Below are 17,193 nucleotides of genomic sequence, written 5' to 3'. Positions count from 1 at the left end.
GTGTACGCCACTTCTGGGAATGTATTTAGGGTTCTCCAAAAGAGAGGAAATAGATACCTCATGGTCACAAAGAGCCCCTTGCTGGAGAACCATGTGCCAAGACTTTGAAAACGAAGCTGTTGTTGTTGTTTTTTAATTAGAGTAAAGCAAATTTGTATTTACTTTCACTGCAAGTCATAAAGAGATTTCCACAGGGAGATAAGCATAGTTTCTGACAACACCCTCAGCCAGTGATTATGAAAGTGAAAAATAAGGATGGAGGCTCCACGGTGAAATTGTTGGAATTTAATTAAATGCTACCCGTGAAATGATATAAATCCTTAGGGAAAGAGTAGATATTATTGTCTATGAATTACATTTAGAGTTATATTTGAGAGTGGGTGGGAAGAAGTAAACCAAGAATAAGTATTATTCACTTACCTTTTACATGAGGTGGCACACAAAAGACAGATCAACAGCTACTGTGTTCAAAATGCTTATGACATGTCATGTACTACTCTAAGCATTCAAAATGTATGGTCTCAAGGAATCCTCAGAATAAGACTAGGAGGTAGGTCACATTATTATCCCCATTTTACAGATAGGAAGCAAATGGACAGAAAGGTTAAATCAACGGCACACAACAACAATAATGGATTTTCTTTCTTATCACCATTGTTGCAGTCTGTGTTCTTCTGGCTTTACATGTTCCCTGTTGTCTTCCAGCTATTTGAGAACCTTCAGCTTCACCTTTCTGCCCAGGCTGAAGAACCTGGGTGGACTCCCAGCACAGACTAAACTTCTACAGATCCACTCCAGAAATTTAATCCGACCTGGATTTCTGAATCGTTCCAGATGACCACTGAAGAAACTTCTCAGGAAGTCACAGCAGCTTCTCATCCTTCCTCATCAGACCTACTAATAATGGGCTTCAGTAACCCTGACCCTAGTCCTGGTACCAACTCCCTGCCCTTCTAACAGAGGAGCTTCTCCAACAGCAGTGCAGAGATGAGAAAACCCTACAAGAGAGATGATGGGAAAAGTCAGTGTTCCCTCAGAGTTAAAAAAAAAAATTGTGGGGCACATGAGACAGAGGCACCTCGAGCACACCTTGTTAGGTGAAAGGAAGCCAGAAACTCTTCCTCAGGTGACAGAGCAGAATAGACACAAGCTGTGAATGTCGATACTGCCAGAGTTATAGGCAGCGTATTTCTGGGATCCCTTCAGAGAGGAATGGAGTCCCAGATCCTTACTCCTGGAAATCCCTCCTACAGGGACTCGGTGGCTTGACCCACAGCCTGGGTACCTGGCAGCCCTGCCTTCTGCCAGAAGGGGGGCTCCAACAGCAGGAGACAGAGGAGAAGTGCCAATAAGAGAGGAAGCAGGAAAGCAAAAGAACATTTCAGAGGCTCCTAAAACAGTGGTTAAAAGGAAACTGAGACTCTTGTCCTCACGTGATGGAGGCTTGACAGGATTCAGACATGGATGCTAGCATTGCCAAATCCTCTGCGTGGATTCCTGTTGGGGACCGAACTGTAAGGAATAACAAGAGCAGTGTTATGACTAGAAATTCTACCAGCAAAAGGCCTGATGCAATTTTAGGAAGGTTCTAATCTTTGCTGCCTGGAATTTTTTTTTTTTAATCATTCTGAGGCATCCTATGGCAAGGGAGACTGGGTGTCAGTGGTCCTTAACTCATCTTATATGGCTCCCACGATGCATGCTGTCACTTCCCCACCCTGGAACTCTGTCTTTCCTCCCTCCCTTGTTGTCAATAAGATATAAAATGCCTATGTATGTGAATGCTTTGTCCATGTGCTTTTGTCCCATTTTACTGGCTGCCTTCAAGAAGCAGCACTAGGTCTGTTGGAATGCATGTGTTTGACATTTCTGAAGTCAGTGCTAGACTGAGGTCCAGTTCAAGAATTTGAAGCTAAAGAAAGTGTAGGAAAGGGATGTGGAATTAGAACGCCATGGTTCACCATTATTGTTTTTTTTTAAACCATTGTGATTATGTTAAGCTAAATATAAGTAAATGTTTTCCTGCTCCTTAATAATTGAGTCCTATTCTCCTTTGAAGGAATTTCTGGAGGGTTCCCTCAGTTGCCCATATCAAATACATACTGTTGTTATTAGGTGCCAAGTTGGTTCTGACTCACAGCAACCTTATATACAACAGAAAGAAACACTGCCCAGTCCTGCACCATCCTCACAATTGTTGCAATTTTTGAGCCCATTATGCAGCCACTATGTCAATACATCAAGGGCCTTCCTCTTTTCACTCACCCTCTACTTTACCAAACATGATGTCCTTCTCTAGGTACTGGTCCCTCCTGATAACATGTCCAAAGTATGTGAGTTGAAGCCTCGCTATCCTCTTTTATAAGGAGCATTCTGGCTGTACGTCTTCCAAGACAGATTTGTTTGTTCTTCTGGCAGTCCATAGTATATTCAATATTCTTCATCAATAAAAAATAAAAATAAAATTTTTTTTCATCAGTACCATAATTCAAATGCATCAATTCTTCTTCAGTCTTCCTTGTTCATTGTCCAGCTTTCTCATGTATATGAAGTGATTGAAAATACCATGGCTTGGGTTAGGCGCACTTTAGTCTTCAAGGTGACATATTTGCTTTTTAACACTTTAAAGAGGTCTTTTGCAGCAGATCTGCCCAATGCAATACATGGTTTTATTTCTTGATTGCTGCTTCCATGGGCATTGATTGTGGATCCAAGTAAGATGAAATCTTTGACAACTTCAAACTTTTCTCTGTTTATCATGATGTTGCTTTGGTCCAGTTGTGAGAATTTTTGTTTTATGTTGAGGTGTAATCCATACTGAAGGCTGTAGTCTTATCTTCATCAGTAAGTGAGTGCTTCAAGTCTTCTTCACTTTGAGCAAGCGAGGTTGTTTCATCTGCATTATCAAATGTTGTTAATGAGACTTCCTCCAAACCTGATGCCACGTTCTTCTTCATATAGTCCAGCTTCTCAGATTATTTGCTCAGCATACAGATTAAGTATGGTGAAAGGATACAACCCTGACACACACCTTTCTTGATTTTAAATCCTGCAGTACCCCTTATTCTGTTTGAATGACTGCCTCTTGATCTACGTACAGGTTCCACATGAGCACAGTTAAGTGTTCTGGAATTCCCATTCTTCACAGAGTTATCCACAGTTAGTTATGATCCACACAGTCGAATGCCTTGAATAGTCAATAAAACACAGGTATCTTTCTGGTATTCTCTGCTTTCAGCCAAGATCCATCTGACTTCAGCATTGATATCCCTCTCTCCAGGTCTTCTTCTGAAACCAGCTTGAATTTTTGGCAGCTCCCTGTTGGTGTACTACTGCAGGGTTTTTGAATTATCTCCAGCATAATTTTACTTGTGTGTGATATTGTTTGATAATTTCCACATTCTGTTGGATTACCTTTCTTTGGAACGGGCACAAATATGGATCTCTTCCAGTCATTTGGCCAGGTAGCTGTCTTCCAAATTTCTTTGCATAGACAAGTGAGTGCTTCCAGCACTGCATCATTTGTTGAAACATCTCAACTGGTATTCCATCAATTCCTGAAGCCTTGTTTTTTGCCAATGCCTCAGTGCAGCTTGGACTTCGTCCTTCATTTCCACTGATTCTTGATCATATGCTACCTCCTGAAATGGTTAAAAGTTGACGAATTCTTCTTTTTTTAAAATAATTTTTATTGTGCTTTAAGTGAAAGTTTACAAATCAAGTCAGTCTGTCACATATAAACTTATATACACCTTACTACATACTCCCGTTTACTCTCCCCCTAATAAGTCAGCCTGCTCCCTCCTTCCAGTCTCTCCTTTCGTGACCGTTTTGCCAGTTTCTAACCCTCTCTACCCTCCCATCTCCCCTCCAGACAGGAGATGCCAACACAGTCTCAAGTGTCCACCTGATACAAGTAGCTCACTCTTCATCAGCATCTCTCTCCAACCCATTTTACAGTCCCTTCCATGTCTGACCAATTCTTTTTGTGTATTCCTTCATCTTTTGTTTGTTTGTTTTCTTTTCCCATATTATTTTTGAACATTTTATTGTGGTTTGGGTGAAAGTTTACAGAGCAAATTAGTTTCCCATTCAACAATTTATACACATTTTGTTTTGTGACATTAGTTGCAATCCCCTCAATGTGACAGCACTCTGCCCACTTCCTCCCTGAGTTCCTTTCATTCGCCCATCTTTCTTGCCCCTTCCTGCCTTCTGAACTTTGTTTTTGGGAAAATCCTGCCCTTTTGGTCTTGTGTGGTTGATTGTTCTGAGGATCACGTTCCTTATAGGTTTAAAAGGTGTCTAAAAATTTTTTTTTTAAGGGCCTTAGTCTCATGATTCCATCAGTCTCTATTAGACCAGCAAGTCTGGTCTTTCTTTATGAATTTGAATTTTGCTCTACATTTTTCTCCCACTCTGTCCAGGATCTTCTACTGTGATCCCGCTCAGAGTGGTTGGTAGTGGTAGCCAGGCACCATCTAGTTCTTCTGGTCTCAGGCTAGTGGAGGTGTTTGTTCTTGAGGCCCATTAGTCCTTTGGACTAATTGTTTCCTTGAGACTTTGATTTTCTTCATTCTTCTTTGCTCTGGACAGGAAGATACCAATAGTTGTGTCTTAGATGGCTACTTGTAAACTTTTTTTTTATACTTTTTATAGTGCTTTAAGTGAAAGTTTAGAAATCAAGTAGCTCTCTCACACAAAAACGTTATATACACCTTGCTACATACTCCCAATTACTCTCCCCCTAATGAGACAGCCCGGTCTCTCCCTCCACTCTCTCTTTTCATGTCCATTTTGCCAGCTTCTAACCCCCTCTACCCTCTCATCTACCCTCCAGGCAGGAGATGCCAACATACTCTCAAGTGTCCACCTGATCCAAGAAGCTCACTCCTCACCAGCATCCTTCTCCGACCCATTGTCCAGTCCAATCCATGTCTGAAGAGATGGCTTCGAGAATGGTTCCTCTCCTGGGCCAACACAAGGTCTGGGGGCCATGACCACTGGGGTCCTTCCAGTATCAGTCAGACCAGTAAGCCTGGTCTTTTTATGAGAATTTGGGGTCTGCATCCCACTGCTCTCCTGCTCCCTCAGGGGTTCTCTGTTGTGTTCCCTGTCAGGGCAGTCATCGGTTGTGGCTGGGCACCATCTAGTTCTTCTGGTCTCAGGATGATGTAGTGTCTGGTTCATGTGGCTCTTTCTGTCTCTTGGGCTCATAATTACCTTGTGTCCTTGGTGTGCTTCATTCTCCTTTGATCCAGGTGGGTTGAGACCAATTGATGCCTCTTAGATGGCTGCTTGCTAGCGTTTAAGACCTCAGGCACCACTCTTCAAAGTGGGATGCAGGATGTTTTATTAAGAGATTTTATTATGCCAATTGACTTAGATGTCCCCTGAAACCATGGTCCTGAAACCCCTACCCCTGCTACACCAGCCTTTAAAGCATTGAGTTTATTCAGGAAACTTTTTTGCTTTTGGTTTAGTCCACTGGTGCTGACATCCCCTGTATTGCGTGTTGTGTTTCTCTTCACCTAAAGTAGTTCTTATCTACCAACTAATTAGTGAATACCCCTCTCTCACCCTCTCTCCCACCCCCCTCTCGTAACCACAGAAGAATGTTTTCTTCTCAGTTTAAACTATTTCTTAAGTTCTTATAATAGTGGTCTTATACAATATTTCTCCATTTGCAGCTGACTAATTTCACTCAGCATAATGCCTTCCAGGTTCCTCCATGTTATGAACTGTTTCACAGATTCCTCACTGTTCTTTATCGATGCATAGTATTCCATCATGTGAACATACCATAATTTATTTATCCATTCATCCGTTGATGGGCACCTTGATTGCTTCCATCTTTTTGCTATTGTAAACAGTGCTGCAATAAACATGGGCGTGCACGTATCTGTTCATGTAAAGGCTCTTATTTCTCTAGGATATACTCCGAAGAGTGGGACTTCTGGATCATATGGTAGTTCTATTTCTAGCTTTTCAAGGAAGAACCAAATTGATTTCCAAAGTGATTGTACCATTTTACATTCCCACCAACACTGTATAAGTCTTCCAATCTCTCCACAACCTCTCCAGCATTTACTATTTTGTGTTTTTTGGAATAATGCCAACCTTGTTGGAGTGAGATGAAATCTCATTGTAGTTTTGATCTGCATTTCTCTAATGACTAGTGATCGTGAACATTTCCTCATGTATCTGTTAGCTACCTGAATGTCTTCTTTAGTGAAGTGTCTATTCATATCTTTTGCCCATTTTTTAATAGGGTTGTTTGTCTTTTTGGAGTTGAGTTTTTGCAGAATCATGTAGATTTTAGAGATAAGATAAAGATAAGATGCTGATCGGAAATGTCATAGCTAAAAACTTTTTCCCAGTCTGTAGGTAGTCTTTTTAATCTTTTGGTGAAGTCTTTGGATGAGCATAGGTGTTTGATTTTTAGGAGCTCCCAGTTATCTAGTTTTTCTTCTGCATTCTTAATAATGTTTTGTATACTGTTTATGCCATGTATTAGGGCTCCTAACCTTGTCCCTATTTTTTCTTCTATGATCTTTATCATTTCAGGTTTTATATTTAGGTCTTTGGTCCATTTTGAGCTTGTTTTTGTGCATGAAGTGAGGTACGGGTCCTGTTTCATTTTTTTGCAGATGGATATCCAGTTATGCCAGCACCATTTGTTAAAAAGACTGTCTTTTCCACATTTAACTGTTTTGGGGCCTTTGTCGAATATCAACTGCTCATACATGGATGGATTTATGTCTGGATTCTCAATTCTGTTCCATTGGTCTATGTGCCTGTTGTTGTACCAGTACCAGGCTGTTTTGACTACTGTGGCGGTATAATAGGTTCTAAAATCAGGTAAAGTAAGGCCTCCCACTTTGTTCCTCTTTTTCAGTAATGCCTTATGTATCCGGGGACTCTTTCCCTTCCATATGAAGTTGGTGATTTGTTTCTCCATCTCATTAAAGAATGTGTTTGGAATTTGGATCGGAATTGCATTAAATGTATAGATCGCTTTTGGTAGAATAGGCATTTTTATAATGTTAAGTCTTCCTATCCATGAGCAAGGTATGTTTTTCCAATTATGTAAGTCTCTTTTGGTTTCTTGCAGAAGTGTACTGTAGTTTTTTTGTATAAGTCTTTTACATCTTTGATAAGATTTATTTCCAAGTATTTTATCTTCTTGGGAGCTACTGTAAATGGCATTGATTTGGTGATTTCCTCTTCGATGTTCTTTTTGTTGGTGTAGAGGAATCCAACTGAGTTTTGTATGTTTATCTTGTACCTCGATACTCTGCTGAACTCTTCTATTAGTTTCGGTAGTTTTCTGGAGGATTCCTTAGGGTTTTCTGTGTATAAGATCATGTCATCTGCAAATAGAGATCCTTCGACTTCTTCCTTGCCAATCCGGATGCCCTTTATTTCTTTACCTAGCCTAATTGCTCTGGCTAGGACCTCCAATACAATGTTCAATAAGAGTGTTTTTAAAGGGCATCCTTGTCTGGTTCCTGATCTCAATGGGAATGCTTTAAGGCTCTCTCCATTTAGGGCTATGTTGGCTGTTGGCTTTGTATAAATGCCCTTTATTATGTTGAGGAATTTTCCTTCTATTCCTATTTTGCTGAGAGTTCTATTATGAATAAGTGTTGAACTTTGTCAATTGCCTTTTCTGCATCAATTGATAAAATCATGTGATTCTTATCTTTTGTTTTATTTATGTGGTGGATTACATTAATTGTTTTTCTAATGTTGAATCCTCCCTGCATGCCTGGTATGAATCCCACTTGGTCATGGTGGATTATTTTTTTTATATGTTGTTGAATTCTATTGACCAGAATTTTGTCGAGGATTTTTGCATCTACGTTCATGATGGATATAGGTCTATAATTTTCTTTTCTTGTGGTGTCTTTACCTGGTTTGGTATCAGGGATATGGTGGCTTCATAGAATGAGTTTGGTAGTATTCCTTCCTTTTCTATGCTCTGAAATACCTTTAGTAGTAGTGGTGTTAACTTTTCTCTGAAAGTTTGGTAGAAGTCTGCAGTGAAGCTTTCCGGACCAGGGCTTTTTTTTGTCGGGAGTTTTTTTTATTACTTTTTCAATCTCTTCTTTTGTTATGGGTCTATTTAGTTGTTCTACCTCTGTTTGGGTTAGTTTAGGTAGGTAGTTTGTTTCTAGGAATTCATCCATTTCTTCTAGGTTTTCAAATTTGTTAGAGTACAATTTGTCTTAGTAATCAGATATGATTCTTTTAATTTCAGTTGGGTCTGTAGTAATATCGCCCATCTTATTTCTTATTTGGGTTATTTGCTTCCTCTCCTGTTTTTCCTTTGTCAGTTTGGCCAGTGGTTTATCAATTTTGTTGATTTTTTCAAAGAACCAGCTTTTAGTCTTGTTAATACTTTCAATTGTTTTTCTGTTTTCTATTTCATTTAGTTCAGCTCTAATTTTTATTCTTTGTTTTCTTCTGGTGCCTGTGGGTTTCTTTTGTTGCTCTCTTTCTTTTCAAGTTGTAGGGATAATACTTTGATTTTGGCCCTTTTTTCTTTTGGATGTGTGCATTTATTGATATAAATTGGCCTCTGAGCACAGCTTTTGCTGTATCCCAAAGGTTCTGATAGGAAGTGTTTTCATTCTCACTGGATTCCTTGAATTTCTTTACTCTATCCTTAATATTTTCTATAATCCTGTCTTTTTTGAGCAGGGTATTTTTTTTTATTATTGTTCAGCTTCGAAGTATTTGATTTCTTTTCCCTGCTTTTCCTGTTATTGATTTCCACTTTTATAGCCCTATGGTCAGAGAAGATGCCTTGTAATATTTCAATGTTTTGGATTCTGCTAAGGCTTGCTTTATGACCTAATATTTGGTCTATTCTAGAGAATGTTCCATGTGCACTAGAAAAGAAACTATACTGGGTTGCTGTTGGGTGGAGTGTTCTGTATATGTCTATGAGGTCAAGTTGTTTGATTGTGGCATTTAGATCTTCCATGTCATTTTTGAGCTTCTTTCTGGATGCCCTGTCCTTCACCGAAAGTGGTGTGTTGAAGTCTTCTACTATTACCGTGGAGCTGTCTATATCACTTTTCAATACTGATAGAATTTGTTTTATGTATCTTGCAGCCATGTTATTGGGTGCGTTAATATTTAATATGGCTCTATCTTCTTGGCGTATTGTCCCTTTAATCATTATATAGTGTCCTTCCTTATACTTTCTGATGGATTTAACTTTAAAGTCTATTTTGTCAGAAATTAATATTGCCACTCCTGCTTTTTTTTTATTGTTGTTTGCTTGATATTTTTTTTCCATCCTTTGAGTTTTAATTTGTTTGTGTCTCTAAGTCTAAGGTGTGTCTCTTGTAGGCAGCATATAGACGGATCTTGTTTTTTAATCCATTCTGCCACTCTCTGTGTCTTTATTGGTGCATTTAGTCCGTTTATATTTAGGGTAATTATGGATAGGTATGAATTTAGTGGTATCATTTTGATGTCTTTTTTGTGTGTTGTTGACAGTTTCTTTTTCCCACTTAATTTTATGTGCTGAGTAGATTTTCTTTATATATTGTCCTTTCCTCATATTTGTTGTTGTTGATTTTGTTTCTGCTGAGTCTCTATTTTTTTCTTGTATTTTACTTTGATGAGTAGGATAGTTTGTCTCTTTTGTGGTTACCTTAGTATTTACCCCTAGTTTTCTAAATTTAATCATAACTTTTATTTCTTTGTATCGCCGTACCTTCCTCTCCATATGGAAGGTGTATGATTAAATTTCTTAGTCCCTCTTTATTATTCTAATGTTGTCTTCTTTTATTTAGTAACATCTCTGTTACCCTGTTTTGAGCTTTTTTTTTTTTTTAATAATCTTACTTTCTTTTCTTTTTTTTTGGATTTTCTTGTCTGGGTTGATTTCTGTTTGCTCTGCCCAGTGTTCTAGTCTTGGGTTGATACCTGATATTATTGATTTTCTAACCAAAGAACTCCCTTTAGTATTTCTTGTAGTTTTGGTTTGGTAAAAACGAATTCCCTAAACTTGTGTCTATCGGAAATGTCTTAATTTCACCTTCATATTTAAGAGACAGTTTTGATGGATATATGATTCTTGGCAGGCATTTTTTTTCCTTCAATTTTTTATATGTCATCCCAACATCCCATTGCCTTATTGCCTGCATGGTTTCTGCCGAGTAGTCCGAGCTTATTCTCATTGGTTCTCCTTTGTAGGTGACTTTTCGTTTATCCCTCCCTGCTCTTGTAATTCTCTCTTTATCTTTGGTTTTGGCAAGTTTGATTATAATATTTCTTGGTGACTTTCTTTTAACATCTACCTTATGTGGAGTTCGATGAGCATCTTGGATAGATATCTTCTCATCTTTCACGATATCAGGGAAGTTTTCTGCCAAAAAATCTTCAACAATTCTGTTTTTTCTGTTATCCTTCCCCGTTCTGGCACTCCAATCGCTGGTAGCTTATTTCTCCTGATAGAGTCCCACATGATTCTTAAGGTTTCTTTATTTTTTTTTTAATTTTTAACTGCTTTTTTCCAAATATATTAATGCCAAGTGATTTATATTCAAGTTCAGAAATTTTAGCTTCTACGTGTTCAATTCTGCTCCTTTCGACTTTCTACTGAGTTGTCTACTTCTGTAATTTTATTGTTAATCTTCCAAATTTCTGATTGCTGCCTGTCTATGGATTTTTCCAGCTTATTAAACTTTTCATTAAGATTAGAAATAATCTTTCTAATTTCTTCAATTGCTTTATCTGTGTGTTCCTTGGCTTGTTCTGTGTATTGTCTCATTTCCTTCCTGATGTCTTGAAGGGTTCTGTATATTAAACTTTTGTATTCTGCATCTGGTAATTCCAGGAATGCACTTTCATCTAGAAGATCCCTGGATTCTTTTTTTTTGGAGAGCCTGTTGAGGTGATTGTGGTCTGTTTCTTTGTGTGACTTGATATTGACTGTTGTCTCTGAGCCATCAATAAGTTATTGTATTAGTTTATGCTTGCTTACTGTGTCGAAGCTTCTTGCTTTGTTTTGTTTTGGTATACCCCTATGGGTTGCTTGAGTGAGCTAGCTTGATTATGTTTGCCTTTGGAGCTCTGACGTCCTGTCTCCAGATGGCTAGAGCTGTTATCAGATATATCAGTCTAGAAGTCCATTCAGTTTTCTTGTATGAATTCAGCTCAGGTTTCCAGGTAGCTGATCATCAAGTGTGTGGTACAGGCTCTCTCCTACAGTCTTAGAGGGGCAGGGGTGATTGGCATAGATACCGGTATCTGATTGCAGCAGGGGGTCACACTCTGAACAAGGCAGGAGGCTGAGGGCTGACCCCTGAGTGTCTCTGAGGAAAATGCTTCCCTGTTGCCTAAAGCATGTACTTGGGTGGGTTTTGCAGATGGACCATGGGCACCTTAAGATTTTGGTTGTAAGGACTGGGAGGTACCACTTATCTTTGGACCCCTGTTGCATGTGACTGGGTGACCCGAGTGGAGCTACCAGTCCTTAGGTCCGTGATGTGGGTAGGTGAGGACCTGGTTTAATAGGCAAAGCAATGTCAAACGCCAAACACCCACCTCTCCACCACACAGGTGAAATGGTTGGAGTGTGCCAACAAGGGCCTCTTCTCCCAAAATAGGCCCACACAGGTCCATGCAGAAGGGAAAGGTACTCAAAGTCCATGGATGGTTTATGCCTGGACTGGAGCTGCTTCTGTCCTGAGCTCCCCCGGTTAGTGAAGCCAGTAAATTATCTTTCCCCCAAATGCAAATTTTTTCCTTCCCCAAGGCTGGGAGGATGGCTCTAGGTGCCCAGGGAATTCAGCCACTGAAGCTGGTTTGCGGGTGGGGGGAGGTGGTTAAAATATACACAAGTACTTAGCTTTTGCTGTGAGCACCGTTCTCCTCAGGGTCCAGAGGTGTGAGTAGTCTGTGTGGCTGGCTGCTTCTCCCCAAGGAAACTGTAGCCTAACACTAGTAACAGCCCTCCCCAATCACTCCTAGGAATGGTGCCTGAGGGCTCCTGGCGTTTCAGGTCTGGTAAGGCCTCTCCGTTTCTGAGCCATCTATTCCTCCCCCTGCCCCTCAGTTCGTTTTCTAAGCTCGCCTTTGAAGCTCAGGGCTGCCAGCTTGTCACAAATATACTCGTTGCACTTGTTTTTTGTGGTCTTTGTCGTAAAGAGGGCTCGCCGGAAGCATCTGTCTATTCCATCATCTTGGCTCCACCTCCCACGCTTTTTCTGCTCCTAAACTTTTAAGACCCCAGTCACTACTCACCAAAGTAGAATGTAGAACATTGTCTTTATGGACTATGTTACGACAATTGACCTACATGTCCCCTGAGACTATGGTCTTAAGCCCAAAAGCCCAATGACTCATACCCTGGAGTTGTTTGGTTATGGTTAAGGAATTTTCATAACTGTGCTCCCTGTGTGCTCTACTATATACATGGATGTATTTGCTGCACACACAAATATGTATGTAGAAAATCTTCTCCCAAACTTGTATATGATCATGGATGTACTTCCATACATCATCCCACACCTGTTCAGCTTACATATCTACCTATGTATTGACTTGTAAATTATTGTTATTACTGTTATTGCAGGTTTATATATGTAATAATATTTACCATTGTTGCCTTGTACTCTTACGTACCTCTCAGTGTCTTCCTTTGCCTTGGTCATGTTGTACTGATTTCCCCCATATTGTGTATTGTCTTTCTCTTCACCCAAGTTAATACGTTTCTACTATCTAGTTAGTGATTTTCCTTTCCTCCCCCTCCATCCCTGATAATCGTTAAATAATGTTTCTTTCTGTGTGTAAACCTTTACTTTTTATAATAGTGATCTCATACAATATTGGTCCTTTTGTGATTGACTTATTTGACTTAGCATAATGTCCTCCAGATTCATCCACGTTGTGAGATGTTTTGTGGATTCATCGTTATTCTTTAAAGTTGCACAGTATTCCATTATGTGTATGCGCCACAGTTTCTTTACCCATTTATCTGTTGATGGTCACTTAGATTGTTTTGATCTTTTTGCTGTTGTGGATAATGCCACAATGAACATGGGTGTGCATATATCTATTTGTGTCATGGCACTTATTTATCTAGGATATTTGTGTCTGGGATATACCTAGTAGTGGGATTGTTGTATCATATGGTATTTCTATTTCTAACTTTTTAAGGAGGTGCCATGCCATTTTCCACAGTGGTTGTACCATTTTATATCCCGCCAGCAGTGTATGAGAGTTTCAATCTCATCACACCCTTACCAACATTTGTTGTTTTCTGTTCATTTGATTGTTTTTTATCATTACCATCATTGCTGGAGTGAGGTGATATCTCATTGTTGTTTTGATTTGCATCTCTCTAATAGCTAATGACACGTTATCAGGAGGGACCAATCACTAGAGAAGGACATCATGCTCGGTAAGGTAGAGGGTCAGCAAAAAAGAGGAAGACCCTCAATGAGATGGATTGACACAGTGGCTGCAATGAGGTGCTCAAATGTAGCAATGACTGTGAGGATGGCGCAGGACCAGGCAGTGTTTCGTTGTGTTGTACATAGGGTCACTATGAGTCAGAATTGACTTGCTGATGCCTAACAGCAACAATGGCTAAAGATCATAAGCATTTCTTCATTAATTGCTGGCCACCTGAATGGCTTCTTTAATGAAGTGCCTGTTCATGTCCTCTGCTCATTTTTTAAGTGGATTGTTTGTTTTTTTTGGTATTGTTAAGGTGTTGAAGTTTTCTATAAATTTTAGAGATCAGATATATTGTTGCCAAAAGTTTTTCCTAGTTTGTAGGTTCTCTTTTTACTCTTTTGGAGAAGTATTTTGATGCACATAAGTGTTTAATTTTTAGGAGGTCCCAGTAGTCTAGCTTATCTTCTGCTGTTTATGCATTTTTATTTATGTTTGGTAATCTATTTATGCCATACCTCAGGGCCCCTAAGTTTCCCCCTAAGTTTACTTGGATCCACAACCAACGCCCATAGAAGCAGCAGTCAAGAAATCAAATGACGCATTGCATTGGGCAAATCTGCTGCAAAACACCTCTTTAAAGTGTTGAAAGCTAAGTTAAAAAGATGTCTCTTTAAGGATTAAGGTGCACCTGACCCAAGCCATGGTGTTTTCAACTGGACAATGAATAAGGAAAACCGAAGAAGAATTGATTCCTTTGAATTAAGGTGTTGGCGAAGAATATTGAATATACCATGGACTGCCAGAACAAACAAATCTGTCTTGGAACAAGTATATCCAGAATGCTCATTAGAAGCAAGAATGGCAAGACTTCATCTCACATAATTTGGAAATGTTACCAGGAGGGACCAGTCCCTGGAGAAGGACATCATGCTTGGAAGAGGGCCAGCAAAAAAGAGGAAGACCCTCAATGAGATGGATTGACACAGTGTCTGCAACAATGGGCTCAAGCGCAACATCGATTGTGAGAATGGCGCAGGATCAGGCAGTGTTTTGTTCTGTTGTACATAGGGTCACTATGAGTTGGAACTGACTTGATGGCACCTAACAACAACAAGTTTTCCCCTATTTTTTCTTCCATAATCTTTATAATTTTAGGTTTTACATTAAGAACTTTTATCCATCTTGAGTTAGTTTTTTTGTATGGTGTGGGGTATGGATCCTGTCTCATTTTTCTGCAAATGGATATCCAGTTTTGCCAGCACCATTTGTTAAAGAGACAATCTCTTCCCCATTTAATGAATTTCAGCCCTTTGTTGATGATCAGCTGTTCATAGGTGGATTTACTTCTGTTTTCTCTATTCTGTCCCATTGGTCTATGTGTCTGTTGTTGTACCAGCACCAGACTGTTTTGACTACTGAGGCTGTATAGTAGGTTCTGAGATCAGGGAGCATGAGGCCTCCTACTTTGTTCTTTTTCTTCAGTAGTGCTTTGCTTATCCAGGGCCTCTTTCTTTTCCATAGAGAGTTGATAATTAGTTTTTCCATCTCGTTAAAGAATGTTGATGGAATCGGGATCTAGATTGCACTATATCTGTAAATTGCTTTACATAGCATTGACCCTTTCATAATGTTAAGTCTTCCAATCCATGAGCATGTTATGTTTTCCTAGTTGTGTAGGTCTCTTCCTGTAGTATTTTGTAGTTTTCTTTCTATAAGTCTCTTACATCCTTGGCTAAGTTTATTCCTATGTATTTTGTGTTTTCAGGGGCATTTGTAAATGGTATTGTTTTCCCGATTTCCTTTTCGGAATTGTTTTTGTTAGTGTAGAGGAATATGACTGATTTTTGTATGTCGATCTTTTACCCTGCCGCTTTGCTGAATCCTTCTATTAGTTCCAGTAGCTTTTTTGTGGAATCTCTGGGATTTTCTATGTACAGGATCATAGCATCTGCAAATAAGGAGAGCTTTACTTCTTCCTTACCGATTTGGATGCCTTTTGTTTTCCTTGTTTTATTGCTGTGGTTAGGACTTCCAGTACAGTGTTGAGTTAGAATGGTGATAAGGGGCATCCTTGTCTGTTTCCAGTTTCCAAGGAGAATGCTTCAGTATCTCTCCATTGAGAGTAATGCTGCCTGTTGGTTTTTTATATAGGCCCTTAATTATGTTGAGAAAATCCCCTTCTATTCCTATTTTGCTGACAGTTTTTATCAGGAATGGGTATTGGATTTTATCAAATGCCTTTTCTGCATCATATATGATCATGTGGTTCTTCCCCTTTGTTTTATTTATGTGGTGGATTTTTTAAAAAATATGTTGTTGGATTCTATTTGCTAGCATTTTGTTTTTTTCATATGTTGTTGGATTCTATTTGCTAGGATTTTGCTGAGAATTTTTGCATCTATATTCCTGAGGGATATTGGCCTATAATTTTCTTTTTTAGTGCTGTCTTTGCCTGGCTTTGATATCAGGGTTATGCTTGCTTCAAAGAATGAATTCTGAAGTATTCCATCCTTTTCTATGTTCTGGAATAGTTTGAGTAGAATTGGTGTCAGCTCTTCGCTGAATGTTTGGTAGAATTCTCCATTGAAGCTCTCTGGGCCAGGTCTTTTTTGTTGTTGTTGCAATTTTTTTTTTATAACTTCTTCAATTTATTCCTTTGTTATGGGTCTGTTTAAATTTTCTACCTCAGTTTGTGTTGGTTTAGGTAGGTAGGGTGTTTCTAGAAATTTGTCCATTTCTTCTAAGTTTCAAATTTGTTGGAGTACAGTTCTTGACAGTGTTCTGTTATACTCTTTTTATTTCAATTGGTTCTGTTGTAAAGTTACCCACCTCATTTCCTATTTGTGTTATCTGCATATTCTCCTTCTTATCCTTTGTCAATTTGGCCAGCGGTTTGTCGATTTTATTAATCCTTTCCAAAAACTAACTTCTACTCTTTTTTTAAAAATAATTTTTATTGTGCTTTAAGTGAAAGTTTACAAATCAAGTCAGTCTGTCACATACAAGCTTATATACACCTTGCTCCATACTCCCATTTACTCTCCCCCTAATGAGTCAGCCCACTCCCTTCTTCCAGTCTCTCCTTTCGTGACCGTTTTGCCAGTTTCTAACCCTCCCATCTCCCCTCCAGACAGGAGATGCCAATACAGTCTCAAGTGTCCACCTGATACAAGTAGCTCACTCTTCATCAGCATCTCTCTCCAGCCCATTCTCCAGTCCCTTCCATGTCTGATGAGTAGTCTTCAGGAATGGTTCCAGTCCTGGGCCAACAGAAGGTTTGGGGACCATGGCTGCCGGGATTCTTCTAGTCTCAGTCAGACCATTAAGTCTGGTCTTTTTATGAGAATTTGGGGTCTGCATCCCACTGTTCTCCTGCTCCCTCAGGAGTTCTCTGTTGTGCTCCCTATCAGGGCAGTCATCGGTTGTAGCCGGGCACCATCTAGTTCTTCTGGTCTCAGGATGATGTAAGTCTCTAGTTCATGTGGCCCTTTCTGCCTCGGGCTCATAGTTATCGTGTGACCTTGGTGTTCTTCATTCTCCTTTGATCCAGGTGGGTTGAGACCAGTTGATGCATCTTAGATGGCCACTTGTTAGCATTTAAGACCCCACATGCCACACCTCAAAGTGGGATGCAGAATGTCTTCATAATAGAGTTTATTCTGCCAATTGACTTAGAAGTCCCCTTAAGCCATAGTCCCCAAACCCCCACCCTTGCTCCGCTGACCTTCAAAACATTCAGTTTATCCCGGAAACTTCTTTGCTTTTGGT

At 39.5% G+C, this 17,193-nt stretch overlaps 1 protein-coding gene across 1 annotated transcript; it reads left to right on the top strand.

Annotated features, from left to right (window-relative positions):
* The first annotated feature begins 766 nt into the window (after window positions 1-766).
* On the top strand, window positions 767-1,537 carry FAM156B (family with sequence similarity 156 member B). The gene is given in 4 exon segments (XM_023539334.2): window positions 767-951; window positions 954-1,040; window positions 1,043-1,150; window positions 1,152-1,537. Coding segments are annotated over 4 exon segments (579 nt in total). The 5' UTR covers window positions 767-834; the 3' UTR covers window positions 1,419-1,537.
* The last annotated feature ends 15,656 nt before the right edge of the window (window positions 1,538-17,193 follow it).

Source organism: Loxodonta africana, chromosome X, assembly GCF_030014295.1.
Source record: "Loxodonta africana isolate mLoxAfr1 chromosome X, mLoxAfr1.hap2, whole genome shotgun sequence".
Classification (NCBI taxonomy): Eukaryota; Metazoa; Chordata; class Mammalia; order Proboscidea; family Elephantidae; genus Loxodonta; species Loxodonta africana.
Note: the sequence above shows the minus strand (reverse complement) of the source record. Positions and strands in the feature narration are given on the sequence as shown.